Below are 15,843 nucleotides of genomic sequence, written 5' to 3'. Positions count from 1 at the left end.
TAATTATATGAAGCAGCAAAAAGACCTAGGAGGCTGTGGCCTACCTGACCTAACGACCTATTACCACGCAAATCATCTGACTAGATGGTTATCTTTGGCTTCAGTTAAAACAACTCCCTTGTACACTGACCTAGAGAAACATATTCTAGGCAAGGACAACTATATTTGTTTATGGTCTAAACGTTCCTATTCAGAAAAATGGATAGGACCCGCCCTTACAGGTACGCTACACGTTTGGCAGAACTTTTTCTATAAGACCTTGGAGTCCAATCTTCCCCCGTCACATATGCCGATCGGCCTTATCCCAGCTTTCCTTAATAGATCCCCTGTTCAGCTATCTCCGCCATGGAATAATTTGTTGAACTTAATATACCCCACACTGCGGGCATCCAAAGAAATCCCATCACTAAAAAACATTTTAAGTAAAACCCTCACTAAAGGTGCACTAGATTCTCAATCATATATATTTTCCGCTGAATGTAAAAAATTTACTGAAAAATATCCCTCCTACAGAGACAGCTCCTGGTTGGAGTGTTATCTAGACATGGACCACTTCCCTAAAGGTCTACTATCTAGAATCTATAAGAGCCTCCTAAGTCATGAGGCTACAAATAAACCTACTTTTATTACATCTTGGGAAAAAGAATTAGGCCCCTATTCCACGGGTCGTCAGAGAAGCAAACGAGCGCTCTCAGCGCTCGTTTGCTCCTCGTTCCCCGCTTGCTGCTGCTGCTATTCAACGCGGCTGCAGCGAGCGGGTGAGTGCGGGATGGACGGCGGGGAGGGGCTGCCCGGGTGATCACTGATCGTCCGGGCAGCCCATAGGATATAGCAGCGTCTGCCGCCGAAGCTCCTATTCAAGGGAGTGACAGCAGCAGATCGTTGCTGTGTCAGTCGCTTGTTTTTCAACATGTTGAAAAACAAGTGACTGCAACGATCACCCGACATGAACGATGTCGGCTGATCGTTGCACTCTATTTCACGGGGCGATTATCGTCCGTAGCGGCCGAATATGGACGATAATCGTTCCGTGGAATAGGGCCTTTAGACATGACATTCTCCAGATCTACAACCCTTCAAATCTTTAAAAATTCCCATGGTTTTTCTAGGTGTATTAAGATACAGGAAAATTTCTTTAAACTAACCACTAGGTGGTATAGGACACCATACTTGCTAAAAAAGATGAATTTCCTTGCTGATGATAATTGCTGGAGATGTAAAACGCACACAGGGACACTCTCTCATATCTGGCTTACTTGCCCAAACCTACAAAATTTCTGGTCAGAAACCGTTTGTCTTATCTCTAATATTGCTGGCATTACTGTCCCACTAGAATCATCACTCATCTTGCTCTGGGTACCTACCACTTCATTCACCCCTGCTAAAAATCAATTGGCAACTCAGTTACTTACTGCAGCTAAATTACTTATTCCGCTTCGCTGGAGAGAGGAATCTCCTCCCACAGCAAGGGAATGGATTGAAAAAGTACAGCAGATATATCGTTTAGAAGAACTTTGTAGCTGGGAGACAGGCTCACACGAGAGATTTACATCCTTATGGGGTCCCTGGAATAGTTTCTACCAGAAATTTATTTTTTACAAAACACGACTTTCTCTCCACAACCCTAACATTCCTACACCTTCACAGCCATATTTCGACAACCTTTTAGGTCACACGCCCTTGTAAACTAGTCATGATCCTAATATTATTATTATTATTTGTTTTTTGCTTAAGTTATACGTGGGGCCATCTCTTCTATGGCAACGCCACTATTTTTGAACAACAATACACAGTCACTGTTTTGGTTCTCTGTTCTTTGTTCATAGTTTATTAATCGTCATTTTTGCAATTTTCAGCACAAAACTTCAAAACATGGGGAAAATGTTACTCCCTTTTAACAGATCTATTCAGCTTGAATGTCCTCTCTCATGCTGACTGCTTTATTAGGACCTACGTGTCCATGATTAATATATTGTCTGTTTACTGACATTTTTGCTGTATTACTTGATTCCACAAAAAAAAAAAAAAAAACGGTTTTCCAGACACACATGGTAAAGGTACACTGCAGTGTGAAAGTGTGATCTGCTAGATCAGGCGATTTATCTAGGCCTACAGTAACCAACACTCCATGTGATTTGCTCCCTTTACAAAAGGGGAAGGGAGCTTACCTGTCCGCGTTCCCCCGCGGTCCTGCTGGCACCTTACTCCTTAGATGGACTCGTCACAGCCAATCACTGACCGAGATGAGAGCACCCTGGCCTGTAACTGGCTGAGCAGGCTATCACCAGAGACAAGTCCATCTCAGAAATGAAGCATCTGCAGTTAGAGGGGGACACTGGAGACACAGCAGGAGCGCAGACAGGTAAGCTTAAGACTTTTTTTTTATAGGACTACAGCTTAAGGGTACAAACACACACGGCATATACGCTGCGTATTTACTACTGCAGCAGATTAGATCTAAATAACTGAACACAGCATCAAATCTGCACCATCAAATCTGCTGCAGATCTTCTGCGTATACGGTGTGTGTGTTTGTACCCTTAGGCCATATTCACTTGGCATAAGACACAGGCCATTCAAAGACCAGGTCGGGTCACGGAACGGCCGGTGTCAGAGATCATCCCAGCCCATACTGCAGTACCTGCCAGATGATCATCACTGCTGCTGAATTCAAATGCAGGCGCTTCCATGTGTGCCCGCATCCAAATTCCCTGCTGCACACAATTGTGTGCATTGAGAGGTTCTCTGCGGCCGCTATTCACTGAATAGCGGCCGCAGAAAACTGACATGTGTTTTTTGCTGCGTCGCTAGGGATCCCGGCCGGAGCGTATACTATGTGTATACAATCCGAACAGGATTCCATTAGCCTGCAGCACAATGTAGGTAAAGGATTAATCACGGCCATGTTGCAAATCAGCAACAACAGCTGTAATTAATAATTTACTTACGTTGTGTGAACATTGTGTTATAGGAAAAATTTGCATCAGATTCAGCCTAAAATTGCCAATGTTGCTATACTTTGAGACTCAGCCAAATCCAGCAGAGCAGCACCCTGAACTATATAAATAATTGGTTTAGACAAATTAAACAGCTGCACTTTCTCCTTTCATTACTCTTTTTAGCTTTTTACAGTGAAGATTCAAGGTTTAAAAGGTGTAAATACAGGTGTTTAGTTCAAGTCAATTAGACCAGTGATTTTCAACCTTTTTTGAGCCGCGGCACACTTTTTATACTTAAAAAATCCCGGGGCACACCACCAACCAAAATGGCACAAAATGACACTAAAACAGTACATATTATACATATAGTTAATAATATAGATTCTAAATGTATTTATACTCAGTGTGAAACCTGGGCCTGTTTTCTTCTCCCCCCTGTGCTCCTCTCCACCATACTTCTCCCCCCTGCTTCTCTCCAGTGCGTCTCTCCCCAATGCTTCTCTCCACCATAATTCTCTCCCCCTGCTTCTCTCCTGTGCTTCTCCCCCTGTGCTTCTCTCCACCATACTTCTCCCCCCTGCTTCTCTCCTGTGAGTCTCTCCCCAATGCTTCTCTCCACCATAATTCTCTCCCCCTGCTTCTCTCCACCATACTTCTCCCCCCTACTTTTCTCCTGTGCTTCTCTCCACCATACTTCTCTCCCCCATCCCCATGTTTCTCTCCCTGTCTCTCCCCCATCCCCAGGTTTCTCTCCCCCATGCTTCTCTCCCTGTCTCTCCCCCTCTGTTTCTCCCCTATGCTTCTTTCCCCCATCCCCATGTTTCTCTCCTCCATCCCCATGTTTCTCTCCCCCATTGTTTTCTCCTGTTTCTCTCCCCCATCCCCAGGTTTCTCTCCCCCATGCTTCTCTCCCCCATCCCCAGGTTTCTCTCCCCCATTGTTTTCTCCTGTTTCTCTCCCCCATGCTTCTCTCCCCCATCCCCAGGTTTCTCTCCCCCATTGTTTTCTCCTGTTTCTCTCCCCCCCTTCCTCCCCACCTCCTCCAAGATGGTTGCTGCTGCCGTCCGCCTCACCTACTGGCCGCCCGTAGGGCCCGGACGTGCTCCTCCTATCCAATCTGCGGAGATCGGGAGCGTGGTGCGCTGCGGCGGGCCGTAGCGCACACGTTGATTGGATGTGTGCATCACGGCCCACCGCAGCGCACCACGCTCCCGGTCTCCGCTGATTGGATAGGAGGAGCACGTCCGGGCGCTACAGGCGGCCAGTAGGTGAGGCAGACAGCAGCCCACAGTATAATCCGCCACTGATCGCTGTGCATTGCCGGGGAACAAAACACAGGGGCACTATAGTTTGGGGAACTTTCCCCGCGGCACACCCGACCATGTGTCGCGGCACACTGGTTGAAAAATCACTGAATTAGACAACTCAAAGAAATCCAAACAATGTTGCTTAAAGGGTACAAACACACACACACCGTATATGCAGCAGATACGCAGCAGATCTGCAGCAGATTTGATGCGGTGTTCAGTTTAGATCTAATCTGCTGCGTATTTGCTGCGTATCGCAGCAGTAAATACGCTGCGTATACGGTGTGTGTGTTTGTACCCTAAAGGGGAACCATCAGCAGGCTACACAAATCTAACTTGTCGTTAAGTGGTTACTGTGCAGAAGAGGCCAAGGATGAAGTTTGTCCCTTACCTTCATCCTCGGCGCCATTCCAGTGCAGTTAGTCATTTGCTCCACAGTCCGGTTAGACCGTTACAGGTACTGGGGCACAGTAAGGAGCACTGCCCGCCTCCATAGCGCTGATCAGGCCCACTATATTGATTATTATTAGAAAGGTGCAGGACGATCAGAGGCGGGTTAGCACTGAGGTGGTGCTCCTAACGGTCCTACTGGACCATGGAGAAAACGACTAACTGCACCAGAATCACACAGAGGATGAAGGTAACAGACAACAGGCATCTCCTGCACAATAGGGACATATCAGCAGGTTAGGTTTGTCTATTCTTCTGATAGTTCCCCTTTAAAGTGTCCCTGTCAGAGGGGGAAAAAAAAAGCCCAAAAACTTTATAGACATGTCAAACATTTTGCTCTGTTGAAATGTGAGTGTTTAGACCTGCACTGATCATTAGATACAGCTGGGAGAAGCGAGTGGCTGTCTGCTTTACTCCCTTGTTTTCTGCAATCTCCGTGGTAAGTCTATGGTGCTCATCTCTTGCAGCAAGACAAAGATCACAGAGGGCCCAGGAGTGAACTAATCAGTCACATGATTATCCTGGCTAATGCTGCGTTTACACGGAACGATTATCGCTCGAATTTTCGCAATAACGATCGCATTTGAGCGATAATTGTTCCGTGTAAACACAGCAAACGATCAAGCGATGAGCGAAAAATCGTTCATTTTGATCCTTCAACATGTTCTCAAATCATTGTTCGCTAAAAATTCGCAGATCGCTTCGTGTAAAGTCTGTCAAAGATTCACCCTATGTAAAAGATGGGCTTAAGCGATCTTAAAAACCATCACAATAACGATTTTTCTTACGAATCTTCTAACGATTTTTCTCCATCTAAACGCTGATCGTTATAAAAATCGTTGCTTCAAAATCGTTAATCGTTCGATTGTCTAAATTTTCGTTCCGTGTAAACCCAGCATAAATCTATAGATCAGTGGGGATCTGAACACTCAGACCACAACTGATAAAAATGTCTCTGATTTTAATAAAGTGACAGGGACAGTATAAAGACAGCCTGTCTGGAGCTTCATGTTAAGTAAAAAAAAATCTGCACACTGTCCTGCAGGGAGAGCAAATTGTAAGCGGCCTCCGCAGCCTGACCTCTGGATTGCACAGCCAGATGCTGCTAAGGATCCAGCACAAAATCTGCTTAGCACACTAATTTTCCCCGCCCCTCTGACACAGACGACCGCATTGGACTGAGCGAGGGGCTGCTCTCCTCCCCCTCGGACACAGAAGACTGCACAGAGTCTGGTGGGGCTCTGCTTCCCCGACACTCATGTTGTAGCTAAACCCAGAGAACATGTGGCTACTGCACTGGAGTGAGAAGTAGAAGCCATGAATAAATGGACCAGGAAATGATGTTTGCCCACAGGTACTTTATGTATGTGGCTCCATACAGTGAACATATGCAGCGTATTGACTGTATACTCTGGGATGGAAGGGGTGTATACATATCTATGGAGACACAAGCATGGTGACAGTTCTGGCTCCTACAACAGAGACAGTCTGTATAATGGGTGCAGTACAGTAGCACCAGCAATTTGCCTCCTGGGGGCTAATGGGGGTCTCCCGACCTGTACAATGGTCAGGTAAGGAGGCACTTGTACAGGGGAGTTGCCTACAGGGGGAAGGCTTACTACAGTGCGGGTGGGGTACTGCAGGTAAGATTACCTCCCATAAGGATTACAGGGGGGAATTTAACTACTAGGAGGCCTACCTACATGGTGGAGAAGTACATGGGGGATTCTATTTACTTGACAGGGTAGTATGGGCTACCTACATGGAAGCACAGAGAGGGCCCAACAACTAAATGGAGGCAAAGAGGGGCCTAACTACCATAATGATGAACAGAAAAGACCTCCTACACAACATTGAGACACAGAGGGTGCCTATACTATATGAGGACACAGAGTGGCTTGAATACTACTTAGAGGCACATATTGGGCATAACTGTTAATATGGGGGCACTGTTACTGTGTGAAGCAATACAACTGCCAGCCAGGAGAAAAATGTTTTGTTTATACAGCAAAAATAAAATCAAGATTTTATTTTTCGGCCACATTGCCCAGCCCTAGGGTGCACATAGCCTAATACTTCTGTATTACAGCATATTATACCGTTCCTTAACAGAAGTACAAACATGGAAAGAGAAAAGAGGAGGGAGGGGCGCTTCCTTGTGTAGTATGAGGAGGTAGGGAGTGTAGTAGCGAGGTGCTGCAAGGATCCACTCACCTGGATGAGTTGTGCAAGCTATAGGCCAGTGATGGCTAACCTTGACACTCCAGCTGTTGCAAAACTACTGTTTCCATCAAGCCTGAACAACCAAAGATATGGCTTTTGCTGCCCAGATATATGGGAATTGTAGTTTTGCAACAGCTGGAGTGTCAAGGTTAGCCATCACTGCTATAGGCACAACTCTATAGAAGGCATTTAGAAGCGTACTCTGCAGCTATTCCAGGGGACATCACCACCAAGGAGGAGAAATATGCAAAGGGAAAATCGCAACAGATTACCGGACCAAGAGAAGTCCCCACAAAGCAGGATCAGCGCAGAAGTACTACGGTTTGCACATACATGTGCCGCCAAGGTCATCAAACCATAATTTAAATAGTAACCATATACTCTTTACTGCAACGCGTTTTGGCTTGATGTGTCTAATACAGGCTTAAGGCACCTCACCTGTCCTTGGGTTGTGTGTGCTATTACAGCTGTATAGCTGTATCCACTTTAAGGGTGCCTTCCCACTTACCAGATTCCAACGGATTTCACTGTGATTCCCGGTACTGTACTTTTCTATGGCTTTTTTCTACGGAACGTGAGAGGGCAATAATATATGCTTGGATGTAATTAGCTTGCAATCCTGTGGATAAGGGGTTAACACTTCATGTTGGGAGTACTACTTTACATTCGGCCATAAGCCAAAGGCCTTAGAAACAGTGTACGTTGCTACGCTAAGCAAAACAGACGTGAATGGTTCCCTTAAACCCATAATTCAATATAGACTGCACAACCCTGAAGGTCATGAAAGATAAAACTGACAACACAAACTACTCTACAAATGGATATTTGACTTTAAGAGCAGCTTTGATAAAATACACAAGAATTAAAGCATTACCGAGTCCGGAATCCACTATTCTGTGTAACTACTCTCAGCAGTTACATAAACTAGTAAATGAACACAATAGAGACTTTGTTACAGACCAAACATTCCAGCAATGCTACTATTGTGTCACGTCGTGACCAAAGGTATGGATCTGACTGACCCAGTATTCAGCAGGTAGAGGAATACTGACAGGTGCACAATGGCAGCGCACAGCAAGCAGCCAGAGCTGTACAACTGCTTACTACTGGATTATGGAAGCAAACTGAGAATCAATGGTCTCTGGAACATATCTCAGCTTTTTCTATTAATTTTTAGCTTATACTTTTTTTTAAGATATTTTCACATATTATATTCTACAGGCATTATTTTGGAAATATTTTTAGAAATATGGGTTACATCAAAATAAAGAAGTTTGCCAGTGGATACTATTATATAGTTCATATAAAAGCAGAATAAAGCTAATACAGGAGGAGATATAATCTTAAAATATAGCTGAGAATAATAGCCATTAGGTTGTATCCATGTTTTCCTGGACTCCATAAAGCTGCATCCACCTTCTTCAGCCACTGGTATTCAAATGCCAAATGATCGGACTCAAGCATGCTCAAGTCGCAGTTCAGTTTTTATGTGGTCTTTTTTTTCCTCAAAATAGTGGTTCAATATATGATTTTCTGCATTTTTTAGATGCTTTTTCTTAGTTTTTGATCATGTCATTTAATTTCTATTGAAGAATGTGAAAAAGCAATGTTGAAATGTTTTCATCTTTTAAAGTATTACTGACATTTGTAGTAAAAGCTTTTGACACGTCAAAAAAAGTTATTGATTGCACTTGCCTCAGGTCTCACTGTCAAGACCCGCTGTGATCCTTAGATATAGTCTATGATGCAAAAGATTTGAATCTCTAGCTGGCCAGGGAATGGAGCACTATGCCACACACTCTACCCAGCTATATCTCAGGAAAGCATTGGGACCTAGTGTGATTATTAACAAAGTAGTTATCTGGGAAAAATGAACTTGTCCCCTATCCCCCAAACGGGCCCCCGGCTTCTTGGGTATGAATACAGCTGTGTGTGCGGCACATGACCTATAAGGGTCCTATTACACTGAGCGATTTTTAACGATTAACGACTAACTATAAACGATCGCAAACAAGATTTAACGATTTTTTGCACGATAATCGTCCCGTGTAATAGGGCCCTAACTGTATTCATTCCTAATAAGCCACCAGAAAGAGTCGAGTAAGCACTTTCCATAGACCACGGATATTGGTGGGCGTGGGCCAATCACCGCGCCTGGCTAATTTCCTTTTTAAATGCAGCTGTCATTACTTACAGCTGCATTTAAATGGTACCATTTATACTACACCGATCTCCATGGGAGGGGGGGGGGGGGGGACTTCAAATTACTGTTGTAAATATATTTGGTATTGTCATAAGTTGAATCACCCAAACTATTATATTATAGCATTCCTGATCTCGCTCAGTAAATGCCCTAAGCGCAAAAAAAAACGTCGAAGTGGTAAACGGCTGATATTTGATCCCGTCAAATCTGGAAAAATTGTAATAAAAACATCCAAGAGTCACATATAAGCAATGAAGCTACCAATAGAAAGTACAGATCATGGTGCAAAGAATGACACTTCACATGACCCCATAAACAAAAAAAATAAATAAAAGCATTATAAAGGATGGTAACAGAGCAATTTTAAAAACATTAAAAAATAAAGTTTTATTTTTTTTTTAAACGCCATCAAATAAAAAAAAAGTTGCCTATCATTGTAATCGTACTGACTTGAGGAATATAGACAACATAACTGAACCCACGCGCAAGTAATTTATTTCTGGTTTCACTATCATTGTAATCAGCATATTTTATGGAACATTTAGGTCTGTAAATGTGTCATTGAAAATTACAATTGGTGTCGCAAAAAATAAGAGTTTATGTGGGTCTGTAGGTGAAAAAAATACAATCGCTATGGTCTTTAAAACATGGAGGAAAGAAGTGCAAAAGTGAAAATTGGCTTGATCCTTAAAGGGAATCAATCACTTAAAAAACGCCTGTAACACTATGGGAATGTGCTGTAGCAGCACCCAGCACACATCCCAAACATGTTTTTACACCCCCGTCCCTGGAATGTACAAGCTGAAAACTTACTTTATAAACTTGGCGCCCTGTATGTAAATTGCCCCCAAGTAGTCACTGTCCCCTGGGCGTTCCTAAGCGGTAATCAGGCCCAGAGGGCACGCCTACGTCCTTACTGCGCCGCTCATGCGCAGTACAGCGGGTCTACTCCGCACCGTATTGCACAAGTGCAGAAAGCCTCAAACTCATTGCTGGAGATCAGGCAATAAGTTCGAGGCTATTTTGCACCTGCGCAGTACGGCAGACTGGAATTGCTGTACTGCGCATGAGCGGCGCAATAAGGACGTAGACAGGCTGACCCACCCCCAGTGGGAGGAAACCCCTGCCCCTTTAGGATACGGCTCCGATAGCCGTGGAGCCGTGGGTCGGCCCACCTCCAGTGCTTCAGCCTGGGCCTTATGGTACATTCACTTTAAAGGGTTAACAGACCTTGCACAAAGGAGCAGGTGCCCATAGCAACAAACCAGATTCAAAGTTTCATTTTTAGAGGCCTTTTTTTTTTAAAATGAAAGAAGCAATTTAGTTGCTATGGGCAATAAATCTCCCCCAGTGTGTTTTTAATGGTACAACGTCATGTGTTACACCACCCCAAGGACGTGCACATAGGCATAATTCAGGACAACATACACTACTGCACTCTGGCTCTCTGCCAGCCAAAGGCAGCAAAGGGGGGCTGAGCCCCCATTGACTTCAATGGACACTTTAAAGAAACTTTTGTCACCTCCAGAACAACCACTAAACTTAAGTTATCGGTAGAGTGTACAACGCTGATTCTGTATCTGCAATTTTTATCTTTTTACGTTCTTGCATTCCTTCGCTGTAAGCGCACAAATGAAGGAGTCTAAGTAGTCCTCTCCATTATATTCTTGAGCTAAGTAGTCCTCTCTATGTATCAACATGCCCAGTTTGAAGGCTTACAACGGGGAAATACAAAGGAGTAGAATAGAAAACTACAAAATTCCAGATTGGGAATCAGCATTCTTTATCCTATTCAGGGTGCCTGTACACAGAGATTTATCTGAAAAATTTTAAGCCAAAGCCAGGAACATACAATGATACCAATGTATCTGGTAAGACTAAACATATGGATTCACCAGATTCACATGGGTCTCCAAACTGCGGCCCTCCAGCTGTTGCGAAACCACAACTCCCATCATGCCTGGACAGCTAAAGCTTTGGCCGTCCAGGCATGATGGGAAATGTAGTTTTGCAACAGCTGGAGGGCCGCAGTTTGGAGACCCAAGCACCAGAACATCAATGCACGAATCTTTTCGTACATTCTATTGAAATGCGCACTATTTTTTATGGGGTAATTTTTTAAATACACGTACAAAGAAAAAAAAAAAGAAGCAACTACTGATCCCTGTCCAGATCCCAACAGTGACCATAATACAGAAGATATCTGGACATCAGCATCTTTTATAAACTCTGCACAACAAGTTACATCGAGAATGGATTCTGCACAATATTATCCATGTTATAGAAACGAAACTTCACATCTTGTCATACCCAATGCATTAAAGGGGTTGTCCGGCGAAAAAAATTATTCACAGAATAACACACATTACAAAGTTATACAACTTTGTAATGTATGTTATGTCTGTGAATGGCCCCCTTCCCCGTGTCCCACCACCCCCACCCGTGTACCCGGAAGTGTGGTGCGCTATACATTACCTGTCACGTGCCGACCACGGTCTCCGATCCTCAGCAGTGACGTCTTCTTCGGGAGGCCAGCGGATCTTCCCGAGTGCTGGCCGCCCTCTGCAGCGTCATCCGAAGCTCAGCCGCGATTGGCTGAGCATAACTGTGCTCAGCCAATCGCGGCTGAGCAGCTGATGACGTGGCCGCGTCATCAGCCGCTCAGCCGCGATTGGCTGAGCACAGTTATGCTCAGCCAATCGCGGCTGAGCTTCGGATGACGCTGCAGAGGGCGGCCGGCACTCGGGAAGATCCGCCGAACTTACGAAGAAGACGTCACTGCTGACGATCGGAGACCGTGGACGACACGACATGCGGTGAGTATAATGCACCACACTTCCGGGTCTAGCGTGGGTGGGGGGAAACACGGGGAAGGGGGCCATTCACAGACATAACATACATTACAAAGTTGTATAACTTTGTAATGTGTGTTATTCTGTGAATAATTTTTTTCGCCGGACAACCCCTTTAACGCAGACCCAATGCATGAACAGTAAAGGCTACTGCATCTCTCAAACTTACCAAAAAATGTATAACTTTAGTAAAATTCCTTTAATACGGCATCAGTGGGATAACATAAGTGTAGATTAATAGTATCAGTGTTCTCAGATTGTTATAGAAAAATATATAGAAACCCCAAAGTAAGCTGTAAATTCTGGAGTGGCTCTTTCTGCTTAGTCTTCTGATAAAAGAAGAGTGAACTCCCATGCTATATTACAGGTCTGTGCTGGAAACCAGCCCCAGACTATAATGGTTATTACAAGATTATAATGTACCACCTCTCCACAACATAGGTGACAAGAACCTGATCGTGTGGGTCCTTGAATCATGAAAACATGAAAATGGGTCCCCTATTCCCTAGGAATGGAGAGGCAACTCATATGCTCAGCCACTGCTCCATTCACAGCTATGGGGGTTGCCAAAGTGAGATGAGTACAGCTCTTGGCCAACTTCTCCCATATAGGATCTGAGCATGTGCACCGCAGCTCCATTCACCAGCAGGATAATGGACCTCCGCTTCAGTGACCAGATTTTCATCACTTGAATGAATAGGCAATAGATTATAATTTTGGAATTATAAAAAATATTGGGTTAAAAAACATTTGTACTATGTATTTTGTGTTCGTACCATGCTGGCTGTACAAGCGAACGCTCATCCATCATCTGATCGCATCCCCTGGTCAGCAACACATCTCCCCATGTACTAAGGGATGCAAGGCAGGCAATGATGGAGCAGGGTAACCGAGCCATATACAAGGCTCCTTAAACAACTATATGGACAGTCACATTGGGTAGTGATCAATGGCTGTGTTCCCACATCCCCAACAATGACACCAATGAAGATTTCTACTGTGAACCCCAATATGAAATAGTTTGTGCAGTTGGCAGGCCACACACAAAGGGCATGTTCACACAAGCAAAAAACATGTTTTCAATGCTTTTTTTTATATTGGAGCATGTTTCAGGTGGTTTTTAGGCAGTTCCTTATACAGCATAGCTAGGCTGAGGTTAAAAAAAAAAAAAAAAAGTTTTTAGAGTGTTTTCAACACCACTGTGCACCAAAAACCGCACAAATTTCCTCAGAATAAAGCACAAGTGGTTCCTGACCACACCGCTGACTGGCAGAACCTCTAAGTAGTGACATGACAAAAAATAAATCGTGTTTTGGTGGGGCTGCCATTGGGAGGCCATTTATAATTCAACACATTGTGGTTTTTGCCACCAAAAAACAGGCTGATTTTGATCATGTGACCATGCCCTAAGGGATCTGGCCTTCCCAGCATGCCCTGACAGTTGTAGCTCTGCAGTAGCCGCACAGGTACAGGTGGTAGCCCACCAGTCTAAGGCCACCTGTATGGGGTGATACACATATGACTAGTCAATGCTTTATCACCACCTCCAGGTGACATCACAGGAGATCACGCAGGACAGATCCACTGAGCAGATGACAACCTAATGAATGGGCACATTCCACAGCATGGAGAGGACCTCACCTCTATGTAAACACTGGAGCACAGGAACCCTCCACACAATGACTCCTACACTGGCTGTAACGCTGAAGGTGACACACTGCATGCTGGGATTTGTAGTCCCCGCACAGGACTACGCGCACGGGTCAGCAGCGGAGTCTCCGCCCCGGTCTGACCTGTCCAGGCGCAGCATATCGCGGCAGAGGTCACACACACGTTACAAAGCCACGAATTATCCCGCTAGACACGAGTTACCCGGGGGTCCGGGCGGCTGGCACTCACTCTCGGTCAAGCTGCCTCGCTGGTACGTACACAAGAGACCAGGCGGCCGCCCTCAGGCTGCTTATGAGCCCTCTCTCCGCGGACGAGGCTACAGATACTTCGGCGTCTTCCGCCATAGCAGGATTTCTCCGTCCGTTCCGCTCTCCGCTTATCTCACTGGAGTCCCCGCGGCTCAGCTGCGGTTTGTTGTGAGCTCGTCGGAATCGCCCCTTTCTGCGTCACTGATCTGAGATACACTGAAAGGGGCGTGGGGACGCTAGGTCAGCTGACCCGCCTTAGAGCCGCGCGCCGCCATCTTTGATAAGGGCGATTTGTTTACTTGAGGAGTTACTGTGTGAGAGACTGTGAGGGGCGGGCTGTGGTCTCTGTAGGCAGAGGAGACTGATGTGCGAGTGTCCCTGTCACGTCTAAGGACAATGATATGAACTCAGGAGATCTCTAAAATTATTTTATCAGTAAACACATGAAAAATACCTGGGGTGAATGGTTACCCACCAACTTGGCTGCTAGCCCGAATTTTCTTTTGTGGAAAAAACTTTACAAATCATGGTCAACCAATGGCTTTTGTGCACAAATTAGAAAATCCTAATGAGTCGTAACGCTTATATGGTATATACATGTCTATAGCCCAATATACCAACATATAATTATTACCAGCATTTACAGTATGCTACCTTTAGACGAAGCGATAATTCGCCCAATCGATCGTTTTGGTTTTTATAACGATTTTTATAACGATCAGCGTTTAGACTAATAAATCGTTAGAAAAATCGTTTGAAAATTCGTAAGAAAAATCGTTATTGCGATCGTTTTTAAGATCGCTTAAGTCCATCTTTTACATAAGGTAAATCGGTGAAAGACTGTTTACACGAAGCCATCTGCGCATTTTTAACGAACGCCGATTTAAGAACATGTTAAAGGATCAAAATGAACGATTTCTCGCTCGGTCTGGTATGGCGGTGTTATCCAGTCACAGCATGGTGATATTGTCAGGTCTGGTGTGGCCGTGTTATCCAATCACAGTATGGTGGTATTGGTCAGGTCTGGTGTGGCGGTGTTACCCAATCACAGTATGGTGGTATTGGTCAGATCTGGTATGGTGGGGTTATCCAGTCACAGTATGGTGGTATTAGTCAGGTCTGGTATGGCGGTGTTATCCAGTCACAGTATGGTGATATTGTCAGGTCTGGTGTGGCCGTGTTATCCAATCACAGTATGGTGGTATTGGTCAGGTCTGGTGTGGCGGTGATAAATGTGACGCCTGGAGCTATTACCTACCGATCTACCAATCCTGTGGTCAGAATTCCATCAGCAGACCCAATGCATGAACAGTAAAGGCTACTGCATCTCTTACACTTACCAAAAAATTGATAACTTTAGTAAAATTCCTTTAATACGGCATCAGTGGGATAACATAAGTGCAGATTAATAGTATCAATGTTATCAGATTGTTATAGAAAAATATATAGAAACCCCAAAGTAAGCTGTAAATTCTGGAGTGGTTCTCTCTGCTTAGTCTTCTGATAAAAGAGGAGTGAACTCCCATGCTATATTACAGGTCTGTGCTGAAAACCAGCCCCAGACTATAATGGTTATTACAAGATTATAATGTACCACCTCTCCACAACATAGGTGACAAGAACCTGATCGTGTGGGTCCCTGAATCATGAAAACATGAAAATGGGCCCCCTATTCCCTAGGAATGGCACCAGGACCAGGGAGCAGGGGAAAGGAAACAACTTTCTTTTTGTTTTTTTAGTCTCCCACCTCCCATTCAGACTTGCCAGTCTGGTGTCTTTTTTAGGGGAGGGGGGGGGGCTGTTATGGTGTTATTGGTCAGGTCTGGTATGGCGGTGTTATCCAGTCACAGTATAACAGTATTGGTCAGGTCTGGTGTGGCCGTGTTACTCAATCACAGTGTGGTGGTATTGGTCAGGTCTGGTATGGCGGTGTTATCCTGTCACCATATA

At 44.7% G+C, this 15,843-nt stretch overlaps 1 protein-coding gene across 8 annotated transcripts in view; it reads right to left on the bottom strand.

Moving 5' to 3' along the window:
• ABHD5 (abhydrolase domain containing 5, lysophosphatidic acid acyltransferase) overlaps positions 1-15,843 on the bottom strand; it is a 99,882-nt gene that overhangs the window by 25,256 nt on the left and 58,783 nt on the right. The window contains exon 1 of one of the 8 annotated variants that reach the window (XM_069958600.1): positions 13,874-14,099. The exons of 3 other annotated variants lie outside the window; for them this stretch is intronic. In XM_069958600.1, coding sequence (XP_069814701.1) covers positions 13,874-13,989 — 116 coding nt within the window. In that variant the 5' untranslated portion in view covers positions 13,990-14,099. Of the gene's footprint in view, positions 1-4,637; positions 4,783-13,615; positions 13,790-13,846; positions 13,854-13,873; positions 14,100-15,843 lie in introns of those variants that run through there. 4 more of the 8 variants (XM_069958601.1, XM_069958608.1, XM_069958604.1 and 1 more) reach the window with 4 other exon arrangements.

Source organism: Dendropsophus ebraccatus, chromosome 2 (genome assembly GCF_027789765.1).
Source record: "Dendropsophus ebraccatus isolate aDenEbr1 chromosome 2, aDenEbr1.pat, whole genome shotgun sequence".
Classification (NCBI taxonomy): Eukaryota; Metazoa; Chordata; class Amphibia; order Anura; family Hylidae; genus Dendropsophus; species Dendropsophus ebraccatus.
The sequence above is the reverse complement of the archived record's forward strand: the minus strand, read 5'-3'. Positions and strand labels throughout refer to the sequence as shown.